We start from the raw sequence: 24426 nt of genomic DNA, 5'->3' as shown, positions 1-24426 counted from the left end.
TGGTCCTTTACACACCAGCTCCGTGGGAAAATTGGATCCTGGCCAAAGGCACAAGTTCATTCAAAAAGTGTGAGACATCTAGGATGAGTTTTTGACTATATTAATGTCAACTGCCATATGTTGATGTACATGTCCAACTGGTTTCCTCCTATTTTCAGACTACTGATGCCAGACTAGTGTTTTATCATGTGGCCACAGATACTCCCCTATTCTGTCAGTGGTTCCAGATCTACAACAGACAACTGTGTGCGAATAGCATACAGTATTGAGCAACAGAGAAGTAAAATTCCATTGTTATGAGAAAATCATAATAATTTTTTTAAGTGTCTTGTGCCGTCCCAAACAAAGTACAATAAAATGAAATTGAAATGAAAGCTAAAGGGAATATGCAGTAGGGTTGATAAAGGTCAAAATAAGTTTGACTGGGACTAATGGAAGCGTAGGATGTTTGGTAACATTTGGCATCCTAAACTTGTTTACATGTGACAAAGTAGGCTACAGGACCATATAGTGCTTCTACCCAAGTGGTGGCCCATCATGTCTTTAGGAGCTACAGTCTTTTTCATTTTTTCCAACCAGGCATTAACCAAGACATATAGCTAGAATGTTATGGAGTGATATTAGTGCCAACATAAACTGAATTTCAGATTCAACATCATATCGCTCCATAGACTCTAGTGTGCCTGGTTTGGCCAAAGATTACTACACATTGTGGCCCTCCAGAAAAAATAGTAAACACTCTTGAAGTCTATGACTTCCTCCCTATAGGCTGTCTCATCGTCGTTGGTGATCAGGCCCTACCACAGTCGTGTCATTGGCAAACTTAATGATGGTGTTGGAGTCGCAGGTGAACATGGAGTACAGGAAGGGACTAAGCAGGCACCCCTGAGGGGTCCCCGTGCTGAGGGTCAGCATGGAGGATATGATGTTGCCTACCCTCACCACCTGGGACGGCCTGTCAGGAAGTCCAGGATCCAGTTACAAATTGTTGCCTACCCTCACCACCTGGGGGCGGCTCGTTAGGAAATGACAGGATCCAGACGCAACTGGTTTCAAGTGGCCAAGAGAACTCATGTGATCTCCGACTGCTAGCGAGTGGACGAACTGGGAATCAGACAAGGGAATGTTTACATCAATGTATGGATAGAGACTTCAGCTTTCTTCTCATGTGTATATCCTGTCAAACGATAAACATTGCACAAACCCCGCACTTTTAAAATGGCTCTGTTCCTATGGAAATGTGCACATGTTTAGAGAGAGTAATTGGTTACATATTTCATGTCAAACCTAGACTTTCAAATCTCTTATTCCCCAACAACTGACAATTGGGACCTCCCCCCTATCTCGGGCTCTGTAATAGTCACATTGTTTCTGACGCTTATCAGAATCCCACAGTTCTTAGCTTTCTAACAGTACTTAACTGTCGTTCTGCCCCTGAGCAAGGGAGTTAACCCACTGTTCCCCGGGCGCCGATGACGTGAATGTCGATTAAGGCAGACCCCGCACATCTCTGATTCAGAGTGGTTGGGTTAAATGCGTAAGACACATTTTAGTTGAATACATTCAGTTGTACAACTGACTAGGTATTCCCCTTTCCCTAAGCATGTTTCTGTAAGGACCGAAATGTACTTTATGAGGGCAGTATACAATATTATGCATCGTTTATAAAATGCCACCAGAGGGCGTCAGAGTTGAACAGGTTAAGAACAGCTATGGCTACAGACAAACAGGTATTCGTTGGTATAAGTACTTTAAGGAATGAGCAGCAAGGCAGCATGATTTCAACAAGCACTTCACCTGTCATTGCAATACAATTCTAACTAGGCCTCTACATAGACAGCAGTAGAGCTAAGTATTGCTTTCCCCCCCAAAAAACACAAAGTTCTACGTAACAAATACCCAGTGTTTTTAATCCAAACCATGAAACAGTGTTTTTACTATGAGGAGAAAACAACCTTTTGTGTCTAAGACACCAAAACCAGTTTGACTTAGGGTAATATATTAACATTCCAGTTTGATCCGGTTAAGATCTGAAGAGTTCAAAAGAGGTTTGAATGTTAAATACAATGATATACATTCTCAATAAGTTAACACTGTAGGCTGCTGTTGTGTATAGCGTATTAGACTTGGAGGGCTATAGTTGTTTTCTCCAAGGCACAGGTATGGAACAAAACATGCAAGGAGGAGGACTAAAATTAACTTAAAAATATCAAGGAAGTGGGATTCAAACATGTGTTAAATCATACAGAAATATGCATGCCAGAGGGACCATTTGAAACAAAATAGTAAAATAATTTCTTTGTGGGAAGCATTACATACATTTTTTTTGTGTGAAATCATACAAATCTGCCATTTCAATGAAAATACAGTACTGCATTCAAAAACCCATCTCGTAGAATTTGATTAGGGTTATTAGTCATAATTTGCAGGAGTAGAAAGGTTCATGTTCCCTTAAAGAGTTCAAGTATGCCCCATAACTTCCTCCAGTAGCCTCTAACATCAACCTAACTCCAAACTGCAGTAGTGAGTGAAACTCGTCTATAGTTGATGCCTGATAGTCGTGCTGGTTTGCAGCATATGCATTCTCCATATTGTGTCAACATGCGCCAGACTGTAGAAAACCCACTCAAACGTGTTTCTGTAAAACACGAGTAGCAGCAGAGAAAAAAAAAGATCAAATTTCAGTACAAATAAATAGGATCGATTGAGCATGTCACACCTGAAGAAAGGACTCTCACGATGGACGTCTTCGACACTCTGCCAGCTGACATCCAAGCAGGTGAGTAACACTTAGAGAGCACTCTGACAGGTGCCGTTTGTCATGACATCTTAGCAGAACCTTTCAACTGGCCAGTGTTTAGAAGCTACGGTTTGCATTTGTTTACATCCTGATCCTCTTTTTTCCCTTTCCAGAGGATGTTGCTGTGGTCATCCCGGATGTCACCCCACACGTCACCAAGGACGTGACACTGGATGTTCCATGCAGAGCTAGGAAAGGGGCAGTCCAGCGATTATTTTGCAGGCTTTGGAGGGCAGTGTGCTGCTGCGCCTGCCACAAGGAAGAGGAGGAACAATATTAATTATTCATCAGACCTTCAGAAATGGGATTGAACCATAGACCATTAAATTATTTGCATTATAATTGGACTCAATTCTGCTTTTCTTCTGTTTACTACTTAATTTCAGAATTTCTATAAACTTTCACTTTGTAAGTGTGGATTAGGTTGTGTAAATAAGTGGGAAACATCACAATTTTAATGCTTTGAATAATTTACTTTGTACATTAAAAAATATATGTATTATTTGACAACAAAAAAACAGAGGGCGCTCAACCAACGTTGAGTTGAGGTGCAACCAAAAATATGATCATCATCATAGAAAAGGAAAAAGCGCAACTCTTGCTCACTATAAAAAAAATGCATTGTTTTATTCAGGCAAGGTTAAAAGATTAACGTTTCGGCCTAGTCTATGATGATATGCAAGTTGTGTTTGCCCAGTAAAAGGGTGACCCAGACTAACCCTGGTTCCTAAGGGTTGAAGACAGTGAAAAATGATCATTAAGTAAATGGGACTTTTCTATTCCTGATTAAAAATCTTTAATGAACATGAATTTAAATACAATTGACTTGAGGATCAGAGCAGGCAGGCTGACTGGCTAGCGCTGAAAGCCCTCTGCCTCTAACGCTGTGTGGTTCATCTCAACCAAGAGGTTGTGTGGGTTGTCTTTCTCTCTGTGGGTGTGAATCACTATGACCTCTCCCTCTGCCTGCCATTTGGCTGACCAGAAGCCTTCTGCTTTTTCTTGCTCACATCCTCTATCTAACACCTCTTCCACCTCCTCTTTCTGGCTGTGTTCGACTGAGGTCACTCGTTCTCTCTCCCTGGGTGTTGGATAGTTCCTCCTCCTCTGTGTCTTTGTGATGGTGGAGGGAGTTATCCTGTTCCGGCTCCCTCTAAGGGGGTATATCGTAATCTCTTTCGGTGTGTTGAGGGGTTCAGTGGTTTTGGAGGGAGTCTGAAGTTCGATCTCTAGCGATGAGTGTGGGGTCTGTCAAATCAAATCAAATGTATTTTTATAGCCCTTCGTACATCAGCTGATATCTCAAAGTGCTGCACAGAAACCCAGCCTAAAACCCCAAACAGCAAGCAATGCAGGTGTAGAAGCACGGTGGCTCGGAAAAACTCCCTAGAAAGGCCAAAACCTAGGAAGAAACCTAGAGAGGAACCAGGCTATGAGGGGTGGCCAGTCCTCTTCTGGCTGTGCCGGGTGGAGATTATAACAGAACATGGCCAAGATGTTCAAATGTTCATAAATGACCAGCATGGTCAAATAATAATAAACACAATAGTTGTCGGGGGTGAAGCAAGTCAGCACCTCAGGAGTAAATGTCAGTTGGCTTTTCATAGCCGATTATTAAGAGTATCTCTACCATCCTGCTGTCTCTAGAGAGTTGAAAACAGCAGGTCTGGGACAGGTAGGACGTCCGGTGAACAGGTCAGGGTTCCATAGCCACAGGCAAAACAGCTGAAACTGGAGAAGCAGCACGGCCAGGTGGACTGGGGACAGCAAGGAGTCATCATGCCAGGTAGTACTGAGGGATGGTCCTAGGGCTCAGGTCCTCCGAGAGAGAGAAAGAAAGAGAGAATTAGAGAGAGCATACTTAAATTCACACAGGACACCGGATAAGACAGGAGAAGTACTCCAGATATAACAAACTGACCCTAGCCCCCCGACACATAAACTACTGCAGCATAAATACTGGAGGCTGAGACAGGAGGGGTCAGGAGACACTGTGGCCCCATCCGATGATACCCTCGGACAGGGCCAAACAGGAATGATATAACCCCACCCACTTTGCCAAAGCACAGACCCACATCACTAGAGGGATATCTTCAACCACCAACTTACTGAGACAAGGCCGAGTATAACCCACAAAGATCTCCGCCACGGCACAACCCAAGGGGGGGCGCCAACCCAGACAGGAAGATCTCATCGGTGACTCAACCCACTCAAGTGACGCACCCCTCCTAGGGACGGCATGAAAGAGCACCAGTAAGCCAGTGACTCAGCCCCTGTAATAGGGTTAGAGGCAGAGAATCCCAGTGGAAAGAGGGGAACCGGCCAGGCAGAGACACCAAGGGCGGTGCGGTTCGTTGCTCCAGAGCCTTTCCGTTCACCTTCACACTCCTGGGCCAGACTACACTTAATCATATGACCCACTGAAGAGATGAGTCTTCAGTAAAGACTAAAAGGTTAAGACCGAGTCTGCGTCTCTCACATGGGTAGGCAGACCATTCCATAAAAATGTAGCTCTATAGGAGAAAGCCCTGCCTCCAGCTGTTTGCTTAGAAATTCTAGGGACAATTAGGAGGCCTGTGTCTTGTGACCGTAGCATATGGGTAGGTATGTACGGCAGGACCAAATCAGAGAGATCGGTAGGAGCAAGCCCATGTAATGCTTTGTAGGCTAGCAGTAAAACCTTGAAATCAGCCCATAGTGGTGTCCCCATCCCTCCTAAGGAGGAGCCACTGAGACATGTGATGAGGCCAAGGAAGATCACTCTGAATAGGACACATCACAACACTGCTGCTCATTCATATTCAAACACACCTCAGAGTACGGACACAAACATGGATGCCCCCCCCCCCCCCCCCCCCACACACACACACACACACAATGAACTTACCTGTACATATCAGAATCATACATTCGACAGCCACCTCTTCCCACACATGTATTGATCCCCCACCTCAAACATGATGAGTCAATTCCAGATGCTGGAATGGTGCTGGAATGCAGGTGCAGTAGGGCCTAGTATGTAATTATGTGATACCATGTGTACCCCATATCCTGTGTTTGTGTTGATGTTTTTTTATTTTATTTAAACAGGGAGTCACACTGAGATTAAACATCCATTTTACCACAGTGCCCTGTAAAAGCTGTAAAAGTTGTAGTCATATTGAACAACTACCAGAGAGAACCTTCTCTACATAGGAATTGACATATGCTGACCAGGTGAATCCAGGTTAACGCTATAATCCCTTATGGATGTCACTAGTTAAATCCACTTAAATCAGTATAGATAAAGAGGAGGGGAAAGGTTTAAAAAATATATTGTAAAGCTTGAGACAATTGAGACATGGATTGTGTGTGTGCCATTCAGAGGGTGAATGGGCTAGACAAAATATTTACGTGCCTTTCAACGGGGCATGGTAGTCGGTGCCAGGGGTACCAGTTTGTATCAAGAACTGCAACGCTGCTGTTTTTTTAATGCTCAACAGTTTCCCGTGTGTATCAAGAATGGTCCACCACTCAAAAGACATACAGCCAACTTGACACAACTGTGGGAAGCACTGAAGTCAACATGGGCCAGCATCCCTGTGAATGTTTTGTACACTCAGTACATTAATAGGATTGGTACGTGTTCTTGCCGTAACCTGTAAAGCTGGAGGAGCCTGCGAGGCAGGGGGAGGTGTAGGTGATGCCGTTGTCTGAACACTCAGGGTCCCACTCCCCAGCCAAGCAGGAGCATTCTCTGTTACACTCTGACAACAGGCTGCCATCGTACACCAGGGGACCTGGGGGACAGAGAAAATGGCTGGTAATAATGATGTTTAAATAATTGTTGCTGAACTATCATTGACACAGGCACAGTGACAAAACAGCCAGGAATCCGGGCTCAGTAACAACCATACTGTATATTCCCACAAGAGGGAGCCCCGGCACAAGCCCATGTGTGTTTTGGTCAAACGCTCCCTCATATTCCACTGATCAAAACTTTTGTTTTTATCAACCCACCAACCAACCAACCAATCAGATGTCATATTTTCCAGTTGTAGGACACGGTCAGACCAGCCACCTGAACGTTGTCACACTTAGTGCCAGACTGCAGAGGGAGGAGGAGGTAGGGCATGAAGGAGGTGACGAAAGACAGCTGGACTCCAGACACAACGCCAAGCTTATACCTCTTCATCAGTAGACCTCCCAGGAACATCCCCACTGCACCCACAGGCAGGTTCAACTCACCTGGAAAAGTTATACTCACACGTCTCTAGTGCTACCAGTGTGCTGGAGTTTCATTTCCACTCATGTTCAACAAACCTACAGGGGATGGGAGAGAACAAAAAAAGTGTATTTAATGCCATTCAACATCAGTGCTGACAGGAGCGAACATTTCAGTTGGAGCATGTCCAGGTTTCTATGGCTTCGTTGAGACAGGCAGCCCAATTCAGTCATTGTTTTGAGTAATTGTTGTAACTTTAATGTGTTCATGTTTAAGTTAATTCATTGAGCTGTAATTAAAGATATTTCTTTACAGTTATTTACATATGTAATTGTATTGGTTAGTATTGAATTACGCTTTTGACTGCAAGTTCCAGAATGCCTTGCGACAGGAATGAGAGTGAGAACGCGCAAGTTATGTGCTGGTGCAAAGTGATTCAGCTGACCTTTCCGCTAGCATCTTACCTGCATTGCTCTGTAGAATCTAAAGTTCTTAAATGTAACGTCAACAAGTAATATTACTAAAATAAGCGTTCATATCCACCCCAACGTCCCGAGTCATTACTTTGAAGACAGTTATTCTAAAAGTAATTGCTCTTTTGACCAATCAGATATGCTCTGAAAAAGAGCTGATGCGAAAATATCTAACGTGATAATTTCCCATCATTATTCAACAGGCTAATGGGTCTCCAGTTGTCTATATAAAGAGTATCCTTATTAAGTTTGGGAATCAAAGTAATCACACCTTGTTTTAAGGAAGCCGGTAACTCCCCATTTTCTATTGATTCGTGAAACATAGCAAGAATGAAAGGAATCAATTTATCATTGAATGCTTTATAAAACCCGCTTATTAAACCATCATTTCCAGGGGACCTATTGTCCTTAAGGCTTTTAATACAGTCTTTTATCTCGATTTCAGATAACTCATCATCACAAAAATCCCTGAAATCATTATCTATCTTAGCAATGTTTGCAACACGTCATGCTCTTACCTTTTTTATATTTTTTTATATATTTTATTAACAACAAATCAATACATAAAGCACATGAGAGAACACAAGCATACATAGATTAATTACATAAAAATGATTCCGCTTATTTCTATTGTATGTAAAGAATCCAAACAGTACATCTCTCCACAATAGTGTAAAATCTTCATAAATGTGTTCAATTATAAACCTACTGATGTCTTGCCACAGTTTTCTTACATGCATACAATGCCAAAAAAGATGCACAACTGTTTCTGGGTGGTCATTACAAAAGGAGCAATTTGAGTTGATGTTTTCCTTAAACTTCTTCATATAGTGGTTGGCAGGATAATATTTATGAATCATTTTAAAGGAAACTTCCTTAATTTTGTTAACAAGTAGGTATGTGTGTGGCAACATCCAAACTTTTTTCCAACAGCTTATTAAACCATAATTTTGTCTTGTTTTCCCACACACCTGGTTTACATTAACCCTCTGTTCCCCCCATGTCTCTGTGTGGAATTGTTTGTTGTAAAGTGTATGTGCACTTCACACTGGTTTGCGATGGGTTATTTCATCCCATATTTTGTGCACAGGGTGCTGTTGGTTTTCTCCTCATTAAACTGCTCCCGTTATAACCCAGTTCTGCTCTCCTACGCCTGACTTCCCTGCAGCCCATTACGCACCTCCTAAAATATCAATATCTTAGGTCTTGTACCATTGATTTTTCCAAGCGCTGGGATGCGCAGAACTTAGAACGTGGAGTTAATGAAATGCCCAGGAAATGGCACAGAAAATGTGGGGCGGCCTCTCCATAAAAGTCAATGGCCACACACCAATACATGGATTTGACAGTCAAATGATTACTTAAATAGCAGTCAACTGTTGTCACTGTTGTTATTCTATAGAGGGTCGTGATTCGTTTAGGTTAACTAACAAAAAAAGTGGTCTGGTCCCTTTTCCATGATGAAAGCCTCCCGAAATTAAAATCCAATATTCCAAAATATAGATATAAGCCTTCAAGTACTCATCTAACCAGTTTCTTCAGGGCCAACCAGTCCCCCTGTCGCCCTGAAACCCAAACCCCATAAGAAGAAGCCCAAATACGATCTGCCCTTGCCCAGTATACATACAAGGTCAGGGGACAACACTGGTTTTTCATCTTGTAGTTCAACTTGTTTTATACACAGTTTAAAGGGATAGTTCATCCAAATTACAAAATGACTTAAGTTACGTTTACATTTAATTTGAAATCCAATGCATCCAAAGTGTACATGAGTCTTTCCTGGTTCATAACATATTTTTTGGTCCCTTTCAGATCACAGTCATGTCAACAGTGGGCATCAGGCTTGTAAGAGACATGAATTATCTGTGAGATTCAGTGAACAAGGCTAGAAGGTGAGATTCTGTCTCTCTTAACTACTCATTGTACTGAATAGATAATCATGAGCTAACATTGTACCACCTTATTTGCTGTAACAGACAGTTCGTATTTTAGGGAAGCAAGGCATTTGTGTAGAATGTGCATTGTAGAGTATGTTCTTTGCATTCTTTATCATGTATTTCTCATAGAAAGAGTCTGTTCTAGTCATTCATCTAATCTTGTCATTCGATTTCTATGGTATTTCTCTCCATTAGGACTGGGTATTGGCTCCTACAGGTTACTCTGCCTTCTACTCTACCCTCTGTGTTCCTGCATAAACTCCACCACCCACACTATGATCCAACTAGTGGTCAGTATGCACTACTACACCCTCTCTCACATGAACGCTCACATTACTGGTTTCAGTGGGAAAGACGGGAAATGGTTCAGACATTAATGGCAAATATAAAAAACTAAGATACCGAAGTTACCGGAGTCTATAATGGCAGACTTTTAATGTAGGGATAGTGAGAAGTAACATTCAAGACTGAAGCAATTATCCCCTCTAGTGGTATACTTTATACTGTACCAGGTTACTACACACACTGATAATACAAAACATTGAGGACACCTGCTCTTTCCATGACATAGACTGACCAAGTTAAAGCTATGACCCCTTATTGATGTCACTTGTTGAATCTACTTCAATCAGTGTAGATGAAGGGGAGTTAAAGAAAGATTTTAAAACCTTGAGAGAATTGAGACATGGATTGTGTGTGTCATTCAGAGGGTGATTCAGCAAGAGAAAAGATTTAACTGTCTTTGAACGGGGTATGGTAGTAGGTGCCAGGCGCACCGGGTTAAGTGTGTCAAGAACTGCAACACTGCTGTTTTTTTTCATGCTCAACAGTTTCCCATGTGTCTCAAGAATGGTCCACCACCCAAAGGACGTCCAGCCAACACAACATGGGCCAGCACCCTTGTGGAACGCTTAGGGCAGCTTGTCGAGTCCATGCCCAGAGGAAATTAGGCTGTTCTGAGGGGAAAAGAGTGTGCAACTCAATATTAGGAAGATGTTCCCAGTCTATTGTGGACTCAGTGTATGTCATCCTACATGTTTTTAAACAGTACAGTATTTTTTTATTTAACTAGGCAAGTCAGTTAAGAACAAATTCTTATTTTCAATGATGGCCAAGGAACAGTGGGTTAACTGCCTGTTCAGGGGCAGAACTACAGATGTGTACCTTGTCAGCTCGGGGGTTTGAATTTGCAACCTTCCGGTTACTAGTCCAACACTCTAACCACTAGGCTACCCTGCCGCCCCAGTATCATAAACCACTGTACAAAACCATATAAAGTGTGGGCCTGTAGTATCTGTAAATCAACTAAACGTTGTTTTTTATTTCCATATGCAGATAATAAAGCATCATTGTTCATGTAATATTCTAATATATGCATTATACCTCCAGGAAGAGGAAATGGTCATAAAATCAAATAGATGAAAAGACAGAAACAAAAATGTTTTTGAACTACAACTTATTTTATTTTAAAAATGTGAAATTCAGTTCAAAGTAATGTAGTGCATTGGTGTCTAGATCCCTGTTGGGTGGCAAAGTGTCACAATAATCCTGTGGGGAGAGAAAACAAGAGAATACATAAAATTAATGGGTGTTAACTAATCAAGGTTCAACAAAGCACTTCAAGTCCTCAATTCCTTCAAAAGAGAGAGAGAAGGAGAAAGGAGTATGGTCCCTGCAGTAGGACTACATGCTGGCCATGAGGTTCTCCAAGTGGTACTCCAGGAGGCTGGAGAGCTCAGTGACCAGAGACTCTGGGTTAAAGTACCAGGCCAGCTGCTGGCCAAACATGTCATCTAGCAGAGCCATCAGTCCGCCCTGAAGAGAACACCACACAACACATAGAAAATGGCTCTGAGTTACTAGCTTATCAAGAGGAGAGAGACAATTAGAAATACTCCCCCTAAAATGGCATTGAAACCTGGTTAACCATGAATAAGGAAGTCAAAAGGAAGTACACTAAGAATATGGAAGTAAACAGGAAGTAACCTCTTGACTCTTACATTGAGCAGCAGTAGGTATCTATCAGCCTCTGACTCCATGTTGGCAGCAGTGGGCAGGAAGGAGTACAGGAGAGCATACAGACGCTCCACGAACCCACCAGGGTGCTAAAGGAAACAAAGGAGGAGAAAAGAGAATAGAAGAGATGAGGAATTTAAGTGAAACTGCTAATAGAGCGATATCAAAACATGTTCCAGTGAGATGCTACTTACCACCATCAGGGACTTCTGAGCTGTCATCATCCCAAACAGCACCAGCTCAAAGAGGACATATATCATGTTCACATGATGGATCTAGGACAAGAAAACACGTTTGGAGAAAATAGGAATGATTTCATAAATATCAGCTACTGTGATGTATAAAAAGACATGCATGTGGAAGAACTCAGTGAGACTTGAAAGAGTTAATGAACTCACCTTTGCCTCAGCCAGCTCCCTCTCAATGTCATTCCGCTTGGAGGGGTCACTCAGGTAGTCCACAAAGTCATTATAGGTACGGATGAATTTGGCCTCGTCCTATGACAAAGAAAAGAGCATCTTAGTGAACAGAACACATTTCCCCTCAGGGACGCTCTCTTTCCCTTGAAAGAGAATGAGTTAGTGAGTTACCATGTGGTTGGCCTGAACAAGGCCGCCCAGGAGGACCTTTCCCGCCACAAACAGATGGTTCCTGCTCAGGGTGGAACCAAGCAGGGTCTAGGGAAGAGGGAAGAGTTAGGGTGAGACATCTTCCTCTTGGAGACAGAACAAGAAGTCACAGAGACAAAAAGAACAGTGGGTCTACTCACAGTGAAGGCCTGGCGCAAGGAGTCGAGCCTCAGGGCGATGTCCTCCACTCTCTTGGTGGTAAGGTAGAGGCTGTGAAAGGGAGGGAATGAAGCATGTCAACCATTAGAGTCAATGGGGGATAACAGCATTATGACCACTATCCTTCAGCATTTGACAAGCTCAGACTACACAGACATTTAGAGGAACTCACTTTAGCAGATGAACCTCCCTCTCCTCAGGCAGCAGGTCCTCCTCCCAGCCCTACGACAACAAAACAAGCATTCAAAATCAGTAACCAGTGCAATGACATAACAAACAATCGGTCAATGGAAGGATCTTAATGCTCCTAGTCAATAGTATGTGTGTGTAACGTCTGACCTCATAGCAGTTGTGGCCCTCAGGCTCTGGGTCAGTGAACTGCTGAGTGGTGGGAGTAGAGAAGGAGGCAGCCTCCGACCTCACTGAAGAGGAGAGAAGCCCGTCCAGCCCCATGTGGAGAGTGGCGTACACCACTGAGACATCAGTCTGCTGCTCAAAACACACACAACACACCGGTTTACCACACACACACACGTTATTAGAAAACACACCAAATCGAATGCAAAAATGCCCAGTAATGTCTAGTCTATATACATAGGAAATCGTTTATTTACCTGGTAGCAGCCAAGCGTCACATCCACAGACGTCTCGTGGCGGAGGTGAGACGCATAGTGGGTCACCCTGCCAGCCACACGCTGACAAAGAGAGAATACATATTAAGGCCAAATGGAATAAGTGAAGAAAAGCCTAATCTACTACTGTTTCAGTAGTATTTACGTCTTACCTGGATCCAAGTGATGGACTGCACTTTGGTGGCACAGTAGGGGATGATCTCTGGACTAAGCCCTGCTGTCTCCTTGGAGATGGCCCACACCAGTTGAGTCTCCAGGCCTCTGACACTACTCACGTGGTGCATCCTCACCACCACCTGCTGTTGAGATAAACAACAAGACAACATCAACAAAACCACTTCGGCAATTGCTGTGACACATTTCCATCAAGATCAAATGACTGACAATATAGATTATGATTAGGTTGTTACAAAGACACATACCTGGGATCCCCCACGCATGTAGGTGATGATGGGGCTGATGAACTGGAAAGTTCTCCAAGCTTTAACCACCGGACCGGCATTGTTCTGCACATTACAATACATTCATGTTGGAAACAGTAAACATTGTAACAGTGATGCGACTGTGTGTGTGTGTGTGTGTGGGGGGGGGGGGGTGTCTCTTACCCTGATCACAACAGGCCCACAGTACTGGGGGCTGAACCTAATCGGAATCAACTGCCAATTGCCAGTGGCCTCCTAAAGCAGAAAGCAGACAAGAGATTTGTTTCATGTTAAAGAGACACAACTTGAATATCTGGGATATTTTTCAAACATAAAACCCAAAACTTTCAGAAAATTGTACCTCAAGGATAGTCTGCACATCTGGCACATCCTCAAGGATGATAGCAGCATTCTGGACATCAAGGAGGACTGGCAGCTGTGGAACATCTAGCACATCATCCAATGGCACATCCAACTGGACCTCATCCAGGACAGTTGTTTCTAAAATGAGGAACGTTGGAATATAAAATAAACTATTGTTAGGACATAAAAAAATAGCAAGATTGCTAATATTAGCTAGGTAGCAAAAGTTGATTGCTTAGCAACAGTTACTAAAGTTCATGTTAGCTAGCAAGCTACAACATCTCGAGCACAAGCATTTTTGCCAAGTCTGAATGATAGAAATACACAACATTTCGCAAATTATAATGACATTGTTAAATGTAGTAAAATAAGAGTTGTAAACTCCACATACCCTCTTCGAAGTCGCTGTCGCTGTCCACCTGTCGACGATCACGAACCCTGCAAAACAGAAAAAGACAAGAAAAACAAGCCACAAATGAATTTGAACAACCTGTCGACGCAGTAGGCCGCCGACGTCCACGCACTCTCTCCGCCAGTCTTGAAAAGCACCCAGGCATTTTCCAGTCGATTGTTCTCAGGTCTCAAATTTCAAACAAGTTTGTTGTCAGCAGCAAAGTTGTTGTTTTCGCACAGAAAACGTTCCATAGAACGTCGGTTAGATGTCTCTTGGCAACACACGTTCGAAAATGATTGTTTACAAAATTGACAACTGTGTTGCCATAGAAATGAGTTTGGAATTCTGATTCCCTTTAGAATCCCTTAAAATTGCTTGTCATCATTCTAGTGACGTCGACGTGCTCCTTTGTAGCGTATAAAAATACCTCTCTGTTTTTAGAATATTGGTTCAGAAATAATATCCTATTGGTGAGCCAACTGGTAAATGCAGAGGGTCTTTTACTCAGTTATAAAGAATTCTTATCACTTTACAAGGTCCCTGTAACACCTAAAGATTTTGCAATTGTTTTAGATGCCATTCCCTCAGGTGTTGCTATGTTATTCAGGAACATGTCAAGACCTGACCCTCAGAGCCTACGTTCTATTGACCCTGTTGACTCATCAGTAGGAAAGATTTGTTTCTCTTTTGGTCCATTCAACAACAGAGCGATACGATCCTTGTTTCAGCAGGATGTTGTATCTATACCTTATGCCATGCCTTATTGGAATGGATTTATTGATAATATCTGTTGGAAAAAAGTTTGGATGTTGCCACACACTTACCTACTTGTTAACAAAATTAAGGAAGTTTCCTTTAAAATTATTCATAAATATTATTCTGCCAACCACTATATGAAGAAGTTTAAGGAAAACATCAACTCAAATTGCTCCTTTTGTAATGACCACCCAGAAACAGTTGTGCATCTTTTTTGGCATTGTATGCATGTAAGAAAACTGTGGCAAGACATCAGTAGGTTTATAATTGAACACATTTATGAAGATTTTACACTATTGTGGAGAGATGTACTGTTTGGATTCTTTACATACAATAGAAATAAGCAGAATCATTTTTATGTAATTAATTTCATTATTCTTTTGGCCAAATTTCATATACACATATATACATATACATGTATATACAATCCATATATACATATACAGGAAATGCCCCTGCAGCAGGGAGGCTTACGGTATTATAATATATTGTAGATAACATTAATATAATTTGTGTATTTACAGTATCAGTACACATACAAATGAAAGTATATGCTAGGGAATGATCTACACTGAGTGAACAAAACATTAAGAACACCTTCCTATTGAGTTTCCCCCCCTTGGTGGTGGACCATTGTTGATACTCAGGGAAAAGTGTTGAGTGTGAAAATCCCAACAGCATGGCAGTTCTTGACACAAAATTCTACCATACTCTGTTCAAAGGGACTTAAATATTTGGTCTAGCCCATTCACCCTCTGAATGGCACACATACACAATCCATGTCTCAATTGTCTCAAGCCTTACAATATTTTTTTTTACCTGTCTCCTCCTCTTTATCTATACTAATTTAAGTGGATTTAACTAGTGACATCCATAAGGGATTATAGCGTTAACCTGGATTCACCTGGTCAGATATGGGGTACACGGGTATCACATCATTACATACTTGGCCCTACTGCACCTGCATTCCAGCATCTGGAATTGACTCAACATGTTTGAGGTGGGGGATCAATACTTTTGGGGGTAGAATGTATGATTCTGATATGTACAGGTAAGTTCATTGCCTATGTGTGGGGGGGGGGGGGGCGTCCATGTTTGTGTCCGTACTCTGAGGTGTGTTTGAATATGAATGAGCTGCAGTGTTGTGATGTGTCCTATCCCGTCCTTGCAGAGTGATCTTCCTTGGCCTCATCACATGTCTCAGTTGCTCCTCCTTTGGAGGGAGGGGGACACCACCACGGGACAGCCCCTACACTTATCGCTAGAGATCGAACTTCAGACTCCCTCCAAAACCACTGAACCCTTCAACACACCGAAATAGTTTATGATGCACACCCTTAGAGGGCGCCGGAACAGGATAACTCCCTCCACCCTCACAAAGACATAGAGGAGGAGGAACTATCCAATACCCAGTGAGAGAGAACGAGTGACCTCAATCAAACACAGCCAGAAAGAGGAGGTGGAAGAGGCATTAGATAGATGGAGGAGGTTACCCCAGAGGCCATTCCTCCTGTTCTTGTGAGCAAGAAAGAGCAGATGGCTTCTGATCAGCCAAATGGCAGGCAGAGGGAGAGATTATAGTGATTCACACCCACAGAGAAAGACAACCCACACAAGCTCTTAGTTGAGATGAACCACACAGAGGTAGAGGCAGAGGGCTTTCAGGCCTAGCAAGTCAGCCTGCCAGCTCTAATCCTCAAGTCAAGATTTGTATTCAATAATTGAGAAGTCCCATTTACTTAATGATCATTTTTCACTGTCTTCAACGCCCAAGAACCAGGGTGAGTCTGGGTCACCCTTTTACTCGGCAAACAGAACTTGCATATTGTCAAAGACTAGGCCGAAACGTTAATCTTTTAACCTTGCCTGAATAAAACAATGCATTTTTTATAGTGAGCAAGAGTTGGGCTTTTTCCTTTTCTATGATGATTCAAATATTTGGTTGCACCTCAACTCAACGTTGGTTGAGCGCCCTCCATTTTTGTTGCCAAATAAGACATATTTTTTAATGTACAAAGTAAATTATTCAAAGCATCAACATTGGGATGTGTCCCACTTATTTACACAACCTAATCCACACTTGTAAAGTGAAAGTTTATAGAAAAGTTAAGAAATTAAGTAGTAAACAGAAGAAAAGCAAAATTGAGTTCAATTATAATGTGAATAATTTAATGCTCTATGGTTCAATCCCTTTTCTGCAGGTGTGATGAATAATTAATATTGTTCCTCCTCTATCCTTGTGGCAGGCGCAGCAGCACACTGCCCTCCAAAGTCTGCAAAATAATCGCCGGACTGCCCCTTTCCTAGCTCTGCATGGAACATCCAGTGTCACATCCTTGGTGACGTGTGGGGTGACATCCGGGATGACCACAGCAACATCCTCTGGAAAGGGAAAAAAGAGGATCAGAATGTAAACTAATGCAAACCGTAGCTTCTAAACACTGGCCAGTTGAAAGGTTCTGCTAAGATGTCATGACAAACGACACCTGTCAGAGTGCTCTCTAAGTGTTACTCACCTGCTTGGATGTCAGCTGGCAGAGTGGCGAAGACGGCCATCGTGAGAATCCTTTCTTCATGTGTGACGTCCACAACCTCCAAGAGGGAAGAGATGGGCTCTGCTTCTGTATTAGGGGTGGTGTCCACCACATTCAGGTGGGAAGAAGCCGGATCTGCCTCTGTGTTAGTGGTGATGTCTTGAACCTCCAGGTGGGAAGAAGCCGGATCTGCCTCTGTGTTAGTGGTGATGTCTTGAACCTCCAGGTGGGAAGAAGCCGGATCTGCCTCTGTCTTAGGGGTGATGTCCTCAACCTCCAGGTGGGAAGAACCCGGATCTGCCTCTGTGTTAGTGGTGATGTCTTGAACCTCCAGGTGGGAAGAAGCCGGATCTGCCTCTGTCTTAGGGGTGATGTCCTCAACCTCCAGGTGGGAAGAACCCGGATCTGCCTCTGTCTTAGGGGTGATGTCCTCAACCTCCAGGTGGGAAGAACCCGGATCTGCCTCTGTGTTAGTGGTGATGTCCACAACCTCCAGGTGGGAAGAAGCCGGATCTGCCTCTGTCTTAGGGGTGATGTCCTCAACCTCCAGGTGGGAAGAAGCCGGGTCTGTATTGTGGGTGAAAACAACAATCCTGATGAGCTCTACTACTACAAGGCACCAAGATGTCATCAGAACAGGCATCTGTCAGAGTGTTCTCTATCATTGCTACTCACCTGCTTGGATACCAGCTGGTAGTGTGGTGGAAACGGCCACCGTGAGCACAGGGGGGACTGGTAGGGTGGCTGCAGGGGGCTGGAAGCAGCTCTGCACCTCGTCAGCCACAAAGCCACAGACAGAGCTCATATAAAAAGGGCTCTGCAGGTCATCGGTGGAGAAGGACTGACTGATTCTCCCGAGGATCGACCGCACAGAGTCAAAAGCAGCAGCCCGGGAGAAAGGGATGTGAGGGGAAGGGTCCTTTAACATGCAGGAGAGCTTCTCCACTACGGCCGCCACCATGCCCACGGCCATCCCGCTTATTAGGATTGGGTGCTCTGAATGGCCTTCCTCTGGCTGAAGCCACAGGGCCAGGAGGAGCCTGGGCACCACCTCCACCACCACCTGAGATGGGCTGAGCAGGTTGCTACGGGGCTCATTGGACTGCTCGCCCAGAATGCTTCTCACAGCTTTCTCCACGATGCTGTGGACCTTCGGATCGCTGAAATCAACAATAAGGAGAAAACAAAGGTAAACGATGTGCAATGTACTCACTTAGAACACTGTCTTAGTCTGTTTCTGCGTAGTTCCAGATGTGTAGATAAATGGATCAAGTCATATGCAGGGCAGTACATGGAACTCACATGTCAGCTGGGGAGGTGGGGTGCATGGAGCGGCGGAGCTTGCAGAAAGCCTCGTGCTCTATGTTCATCATTTTTAGGCAAGTGTTTACTTCCCAGGCCTGCAGTATGAAACAGGAAGTCCCATTGATGTAATTTCACAACAGATCTATTCTGCTGTGCTAACTCGTTGTTGAAAGGCTAGTAAAGAGCTCACTAACTTGTAGTTTGTCTCTAACTCTCATTCTCTTACCAGCCGAGCGAGGTCGTTTCCTTCCTCCAGGGTTTCCTTCCACACCCTTCAAATAAAACACAGAGCAATTCAACTTTCCTGGCTTCTGATTTTTCTGTTGTTTATTTTACCCACACCTCCTGGAGTGCTGCTGGTGGCAGGGAATGGCAGTGAATGTGAGTGCTGACGTGGTACTCACCTCTCCCTAAGAGATTTTTTGCCCTGAGACACCAGCCAGTTGCTCATGTGCTCCGTGGTGACATGGGGAGGGACCTGGCCTTGACTCTGGAGCAGCAGATAGTGGACCATGAGCTTCTTCTGCAAGATGAGGTAAGGTGTGAGTCGAAATACCATATCATGTGCTTTCAGAAGGGCCTCTCGCAACATTTCACAACTGCTCATGCCTCACAATTTGCAAGTGATTATTAAGAACTCTTATGACCACCTTCTCTAAACTGTCTTGAAATACAACTCTCTTTCTGTTGTTTATGTTTTTGTGGGCTGAATCTTACCTGTTTATTGTAATATGTTTCCTCCCAGCAGGCCTGCAGAGTCTGAAAATAAAGGCTGCTTCTACAGAAATCCTTTGAAGATAATGAAAATAATGATGCTTTGTTATGCACATTATGCACAGGCATTTACAGTATGCTAAAATGAATTTATCCTAAGATTACCTTTGTGGGACCATAAGTGAACTCCGGAATGCACCAAACCCTATCCATGGTAAGATGGGGAAGAAATGCAGCGCTATAGATATACGAGATGCTCTAGAGATAACAGGAGTGACTTAAAGTCGCGAATGATCAATGGCTGGAGTCCTCCAATATGCTGCACTTAGAATTGAGTTGTAGGGATGTTTGGCGCAAAATAGAATGTTTACATTCTATTGCCATGGAGAAATGGAATGTGTAGAACCTGTATAATTGGGTATGCTTCTATGTCTTTATTTCGTGAAACATTAAACTCTTTATTTTGTCATAATGTGTATATGAGGATGTAGGAGCCCGTCCAGATTCATGACCCGATTATCCAGGTGCATGTTGCTTAGACCAACTAATCCAACCTTGGTTTCCAAGTTAAATACATTGTTTATATATGCCTATACAATATCTTTATATTATCCACAATGTAACAAAGTGTTTGTACACTTTAGCTATGCAGCTGTAATTATTTTTTTTTTTAAATAGACTGAATTATTAGTATTATTATCAAATTATTAACATCCCCTCTTGACCTGGCCGATTTGAATTGGTCCTTGTGTGCAATTTGGTGCATAATATAGGGGAACAACATCACACTGCTACACCTATACAAATCTATCGACCACATCCATTTAATGCAATGATTGTCAATTGAAAATGTGGTTGTTGTGTTATCCTGTTGTGCGGCTTGAGTGTCAGTCCCCTTAAGCACATTATTCCAATATTTTTCCATGCTCTGAATTGACAGAATGGACACTTTTGAAAAGATATTCGGTTAAAAATAAGAGTATGAATGACAATAAACGTATGACTTGAATTGTATGAATAATAGTGTAGTAAACAATATCGCTCAGCGTAGGAACTTTTGGTGTTTGGAAAGTATCCGTTTTTAGTCTCCATGACACGTATCACTTCGTTGTCTTGTTGGTAATAGTAAAAATGCATGACAGTCCGCATTGTAATGGTCTAACAGGTGTTTTTCCTTTTGTTTCTCACAATAAACAGACATTTGAGAACGGAATTGCTTACTGTTGTACCTATGATGCACAGACACACAAAAGCTGTACAGTGTAGTTTGAATAATCAGTTTCAATTATTTGCAGATGTATTCCCTATCATTTACAAATCGAAAGATGTAACATTTGAAATGAATGTGGCAGAACAGTTTAGCATAGAGTTCTTGTGGGAGTCTTCTCCTTCAGTCTTTTTGCCTCCTTGGCCTCGCTTCTCATTACATGGGATTTCCCCAGTGCCAACTTCACATGAGATGGCCGCTGTCTACTGTCATGTGGTGCTGAATGACAGATATCGCTATGCCGATATTGCTGCTGTCCATGGACCTGAAATGTACAATCTTGCCTATTTGCATATGTACGACCGTCCAAACTTGACCCCACACACATACACAAACATTAATGCTAATCTCTCACACACTTTCGAACATTGCACAACCTGCAACAAGACACTGAAAGATCATTTTATTCCACGTGTGTTTGTGTTTGAATAAAGACCCGAAGAATGAAATCAATGTGTGGATGTTGATTGGACAATGTATATGTGCTTTGCAGAAGCCTTTTTTTAAATTCCCTGTAGCGTGTATTTTACTGGAGCATGATCAGATTGCTTTGTTTAAACCAGAATGAAGATTTGGTCTGAGAAACTATGCCGATTATTGCACGATAGCTTTATTTTTATTTTTAATAAGGCAATGTATATATGACCCCCTTTCAAAGAGTCACTCATTTATCACTTTCTTGCAGATATACAGTGCCTTCAGAAAGTGTTCATACCCCTTAACTTATTCCTCATTTTGTTTTCTTACAGCCTGAATTCCAAATGGATTAAATTATAGTTTTTTTATCATCTCACCCAGCTACAGACAATACCCCATAATGACAAAGTGAAAATATGTTGTAATTTTTTCTCAAATGTATTGAAAATGAAATACAGAAATATCTAATTTACATAAGTATTCACAATACATGTTAGAATCACCTTTGGCTGCGATTAAAGCTGTGAGTCTTTCTGGGTAAGTCTCCAAAAGCTTTGCACCCTTGGATTGTACCATATTTGCATTACCATAATATATACAGTACCAGTCAAAAGTCTGGACACACCTACTCATTTAAGGGTTTTTCTTTATTTTTACAATTTTTTACATTTTAGAATAATAGTGAAGACATCAAAACTATGAAATAGCACAATTGGAATCATGTAGTAAGCAAAAAGTGTTAAACAAATCAAAATATATTTTATATTTGAGAATCTTCGAAGTAGCCATCCTTTTCCTTGACCACTTTGCACACTCTTGGCATTCTCTCCAACCTTTTCATGAGGTAGTCACCTGGAATGTTTTTCAATTAACAGGTGTACCTTCTTAAAAGTTAATTTGTGGAATTTCATTCCTTCTTAAAGCGTTTGAGCCAACAGGTTGGGTTGTGACAAGGTAAGGATGGTTTACAGAAGATATCCCTATTTGGTAAAAGACCACATCCATTTTATGCCAAGAACAGCTCAAATAAGCATCATTACTAAAGACATGAAGGTCAGTCAATACGGAACATTTTAAGAACTTTGAAAGTTTCTTCTAGTGCAGTCGCAAAAACCATGAAGCGCAATGATGAAACTGGCTCTCATGAGGAAGACCCAGAGTTACTTTTGCTGCAGAGGATAAGTTCAGTAGAGTGAACTGCACCTCAGATTGGAGCCCAAATAAATTCTTCACAGAGTTCAAGAAACACACACATCTCAACATGCACTGTTCACAGAGGAGACTGCGTGAATCAGACTTTCATGGTCAAATTGCTCCATTGAAACCGCTACTAAAGGACGGACACCAAAAATAAGAAGAGACTTGCTTGGACCAAGAAACATGAGCAATGGACCTTAGACTGGTGGAAATCTGTCCTTTGGTCTGATGAGTCCAAATTCGACATTTTTGCCTTTCAATGTGTGTGTAAAGAATCCAGGGTGTTTAGTTGGGTCTACTCTTCATTATAAAACTATTTGTTGAATGGTTTAAAATCCATCAGAAGCTCAATAAGTCTTGACGGGGACAGAGCTTGTTTTGACAAGGAAAGTGAAAAGGACTGAGGGAAAGTAAAATGGAAAATACATGGAAAGGAACATGGAAGAACCTCAAAGAACATTGCAGTTTCAAGATCATGTAACATCAAAATGCATCTTATATTCCTGCCCTGACAGAAAAACCACATGATTTCAACTTACATTTTATGTGAGCACAAATTACATTTTGGAACACAACGTGATCACATTTTCACATGTGTAGTTTAATGTAATCACATGTTGCTTTACATGTTATCACATTATCTTCACATAAGATTACATTAAAACATGTTTTTGGTACACTTCCCGTGTTCATGTGAAATTCATGTGTTTTTTGCGTAAACGCCCTGCAGTTCCACACTCAAGGATCTTAATAATGCTTTAAATGCACATGTATGATTGTGCATGTGTAATGGGTTTGAAAACAAAGTCACTAAAACAGACACCCATTTATTATTTATCCCCCCTAATTGTTTCTGTATTTGTCTTAATGAATCTTAATGGGATTTTCTACATACTTTATCGTCAGCAGTCCATCAGGCCAATAGATGGCGCTGTTGCACTGTTGTAGCAGGAGAAACATTAAGTTCTGGTCAAGTGCTCACCATTCTGCAGAATAAGGACCAGAACTTTACAGAGGTAAACTGTGTCAGTTCTTTTACTATTACAGGTATGTAACAGCACTTCAAACGTTCAAATATATACACAATATGTAATAACATGCTATTTAACAACTTTGTCAAGATATTATCACGTTAGGAAAGGTTTTGTTTTGGCTTTGTGTCGAACTGAGTGAGAGAAGAAGGTGATTTACATTGAGTGAGAGTGTATGTTAGCTTGATGCTAGCTGAGGTAAAAAAAAACATTTACGAGTCACAAAGACTATGTTTACTGAGTAGCTGACTTGTACTGGATTTTGTCTAGGAGATTTTTTATCAAGAATCCATTTGTTAGGGATTTCTGAGTTGGTTTTACATGTTATTGGTTGTTTTGTGTAAAATTGTGCTCACTAGCTGGTAAACTGGCCGAGCACGCTCAGTCTGGTGGACTTTTAGTGCATACAGTGAGAGAGAGACGATTTTCTGGAGGTGCCACTATCTTAAAGCTGAATGTATTGTTGTCACTTTTCTATAGAGGTAGAGGTATATAGAGAAACATTCAGTTATTTATGGTTTCATATATAGGTGTTTCTATTGTATGAATGTGAAATACATTGTGGTTTTCATGTGAAACCGTACACTAAGACAGGGTTATTTGTGGAACATTTTTTATTTCTGCTTTAGGTAAAGTGCATTTATGTTGTTTAATTTAAAGTGTGCACTTGTTTGATGTGAATATTTTCAAAGTACTAACAAGAAAATAGACAATTGAACAAGAGAAAAAAATATTCTTCAAAATAAAGAAAGCGGCAGAACTTTGCAGACGTAAACTTGTGTCCGTTCTTTTTACTATTGCAGGCCACCTCAGCTACACATGTACTCTGTCTGCACACGCATCCACGCATGCACATACACACGGACAAACACACACGAATGTTCTCTCTCTTGTGTTTGTCAGCAGTTCATCGTGGCCCTGTCGTTCGCCTCCTTCACCAAAGCTCTGTCAGGGACCTACATGAAGAGTGCCATCACTCAGAGAGACACTTTGACCTGTCCAGCTCTCTCATCGGACTCATAGACGGCAGCTTTGAGATGGGGTTTCAACAATAACATTGAGTTGCTTGAGAATTCATGTAGTAAAAACCAGATACAGACTACAGTATGATTAAAAAAATTGTGGTTCATCAGAGTCTGCTCTCAATACTGTCAGTATTGATATATATATAGATAT

General features: G+C 42.0%; 2 protein-coding genes and 1 long non-coding RNA gene across 3 annotated transcripts; all 3 read right to left on the bottom strand.

Moving 5' to 3' along the window:
- Positions 1-1733: 1733 nt before the first annotated feature.
- LOC116370019 (uncharacterized) lies at positions 1734-4138 on the bottom strand. Its single transcript, XR_004208695.1, has 2 exons — positions 3811-4138; positions 1734-3049 (listed from the first exon to the last, which is right to left on the bottom strand). It is a non-coding gene; the product is annotated as an uncharacterized LOC116370019 (long non-coding RNA).
- Positions 4139-12784: 8646 nt separating this feature from the next.
- On the bottom strand, positions 12785-14435 carry LOC116370018 (uncharacterized; the record flags this gene model as incomplete). The annotated part of the gene is given in 6 exon segments (XM_031819654.1): positions 12785-12913; positions 13003-13149; positions 13273-13356; positions 13456-13527; positions 13634-13773; positions 14027-14435. Coding segments are annotated over 6 exon segments (723 nt in total). The 3' UTR covers positions 12785-12799.
- Positions 14436-17907: 3472 nt separating this feature from the next.
- Positions 17908-19183, bottom strand: LOC116370017 (uncharacterized). Its single transcript, XM_031819653.1, has 4 exons — positions 19029-19183; positions 18851-18896; positions 18622-18719; positions 17908-18479 (listed from the first exon to the last, which is right to left on the bottom strand). The coding sequence occupies exons 1-4, from the start codon at positions 19181-19183 to the stop codon at positions 17987-17989; spliced, it is 792 nt and encodes a 263-aa protein (XP_031675513.1). The 3' UTR covers positions 17908-17986.
- Positions 19184-24426: the final 5243 nt, after the last annotated feature.

Source organism: Oncorhynchus kisutch, unplaced genomic scaffold, assembly GCF_002021735.2.
Source record: "Oncorhynchus kisutch isolate 150728-3 unplaced genomic scaffold, Okis_V2 scaffold2413, whole genome shotgun sequence".
NCBI lineage: Eukaryota > Metazoa > Chordata > Actinopteri > Salmoniformes > Salmonidae > Oncorhynchus > Oncorhynchus kisutch.
The sequence above is the reverse complement of the archived record's forward strand: the minus strand, read 5'-3'. Positions and strand labels throughout refer to the sequence as shown.

Excerpts from the sequence above, each read along its gene's own strand:
- LOC116370017 (XM_031819653.1), bottom strand. The coding sequence starts at position 19,183 with ATGGTATTTCGACTCACACCTTACCTCATCTTGCAGAAGAAGCTCATG. Across the intron at positions 18,897-19,028 it reads AAAAAATCTCTTAGGGAGAG|GGTGTGGAAGGAAACCCTGG; the intron begins GTGAGTACCACG and ends TTTTATTTGAAG. Across the intron at positions 18,480-18,621 it reads CCCACCTCCCCAGCTGACAT|CGATCCGAAGGTCCACAGCA; the intron begins GTGAGTTCCATG and ends TGTTGATTTCAG.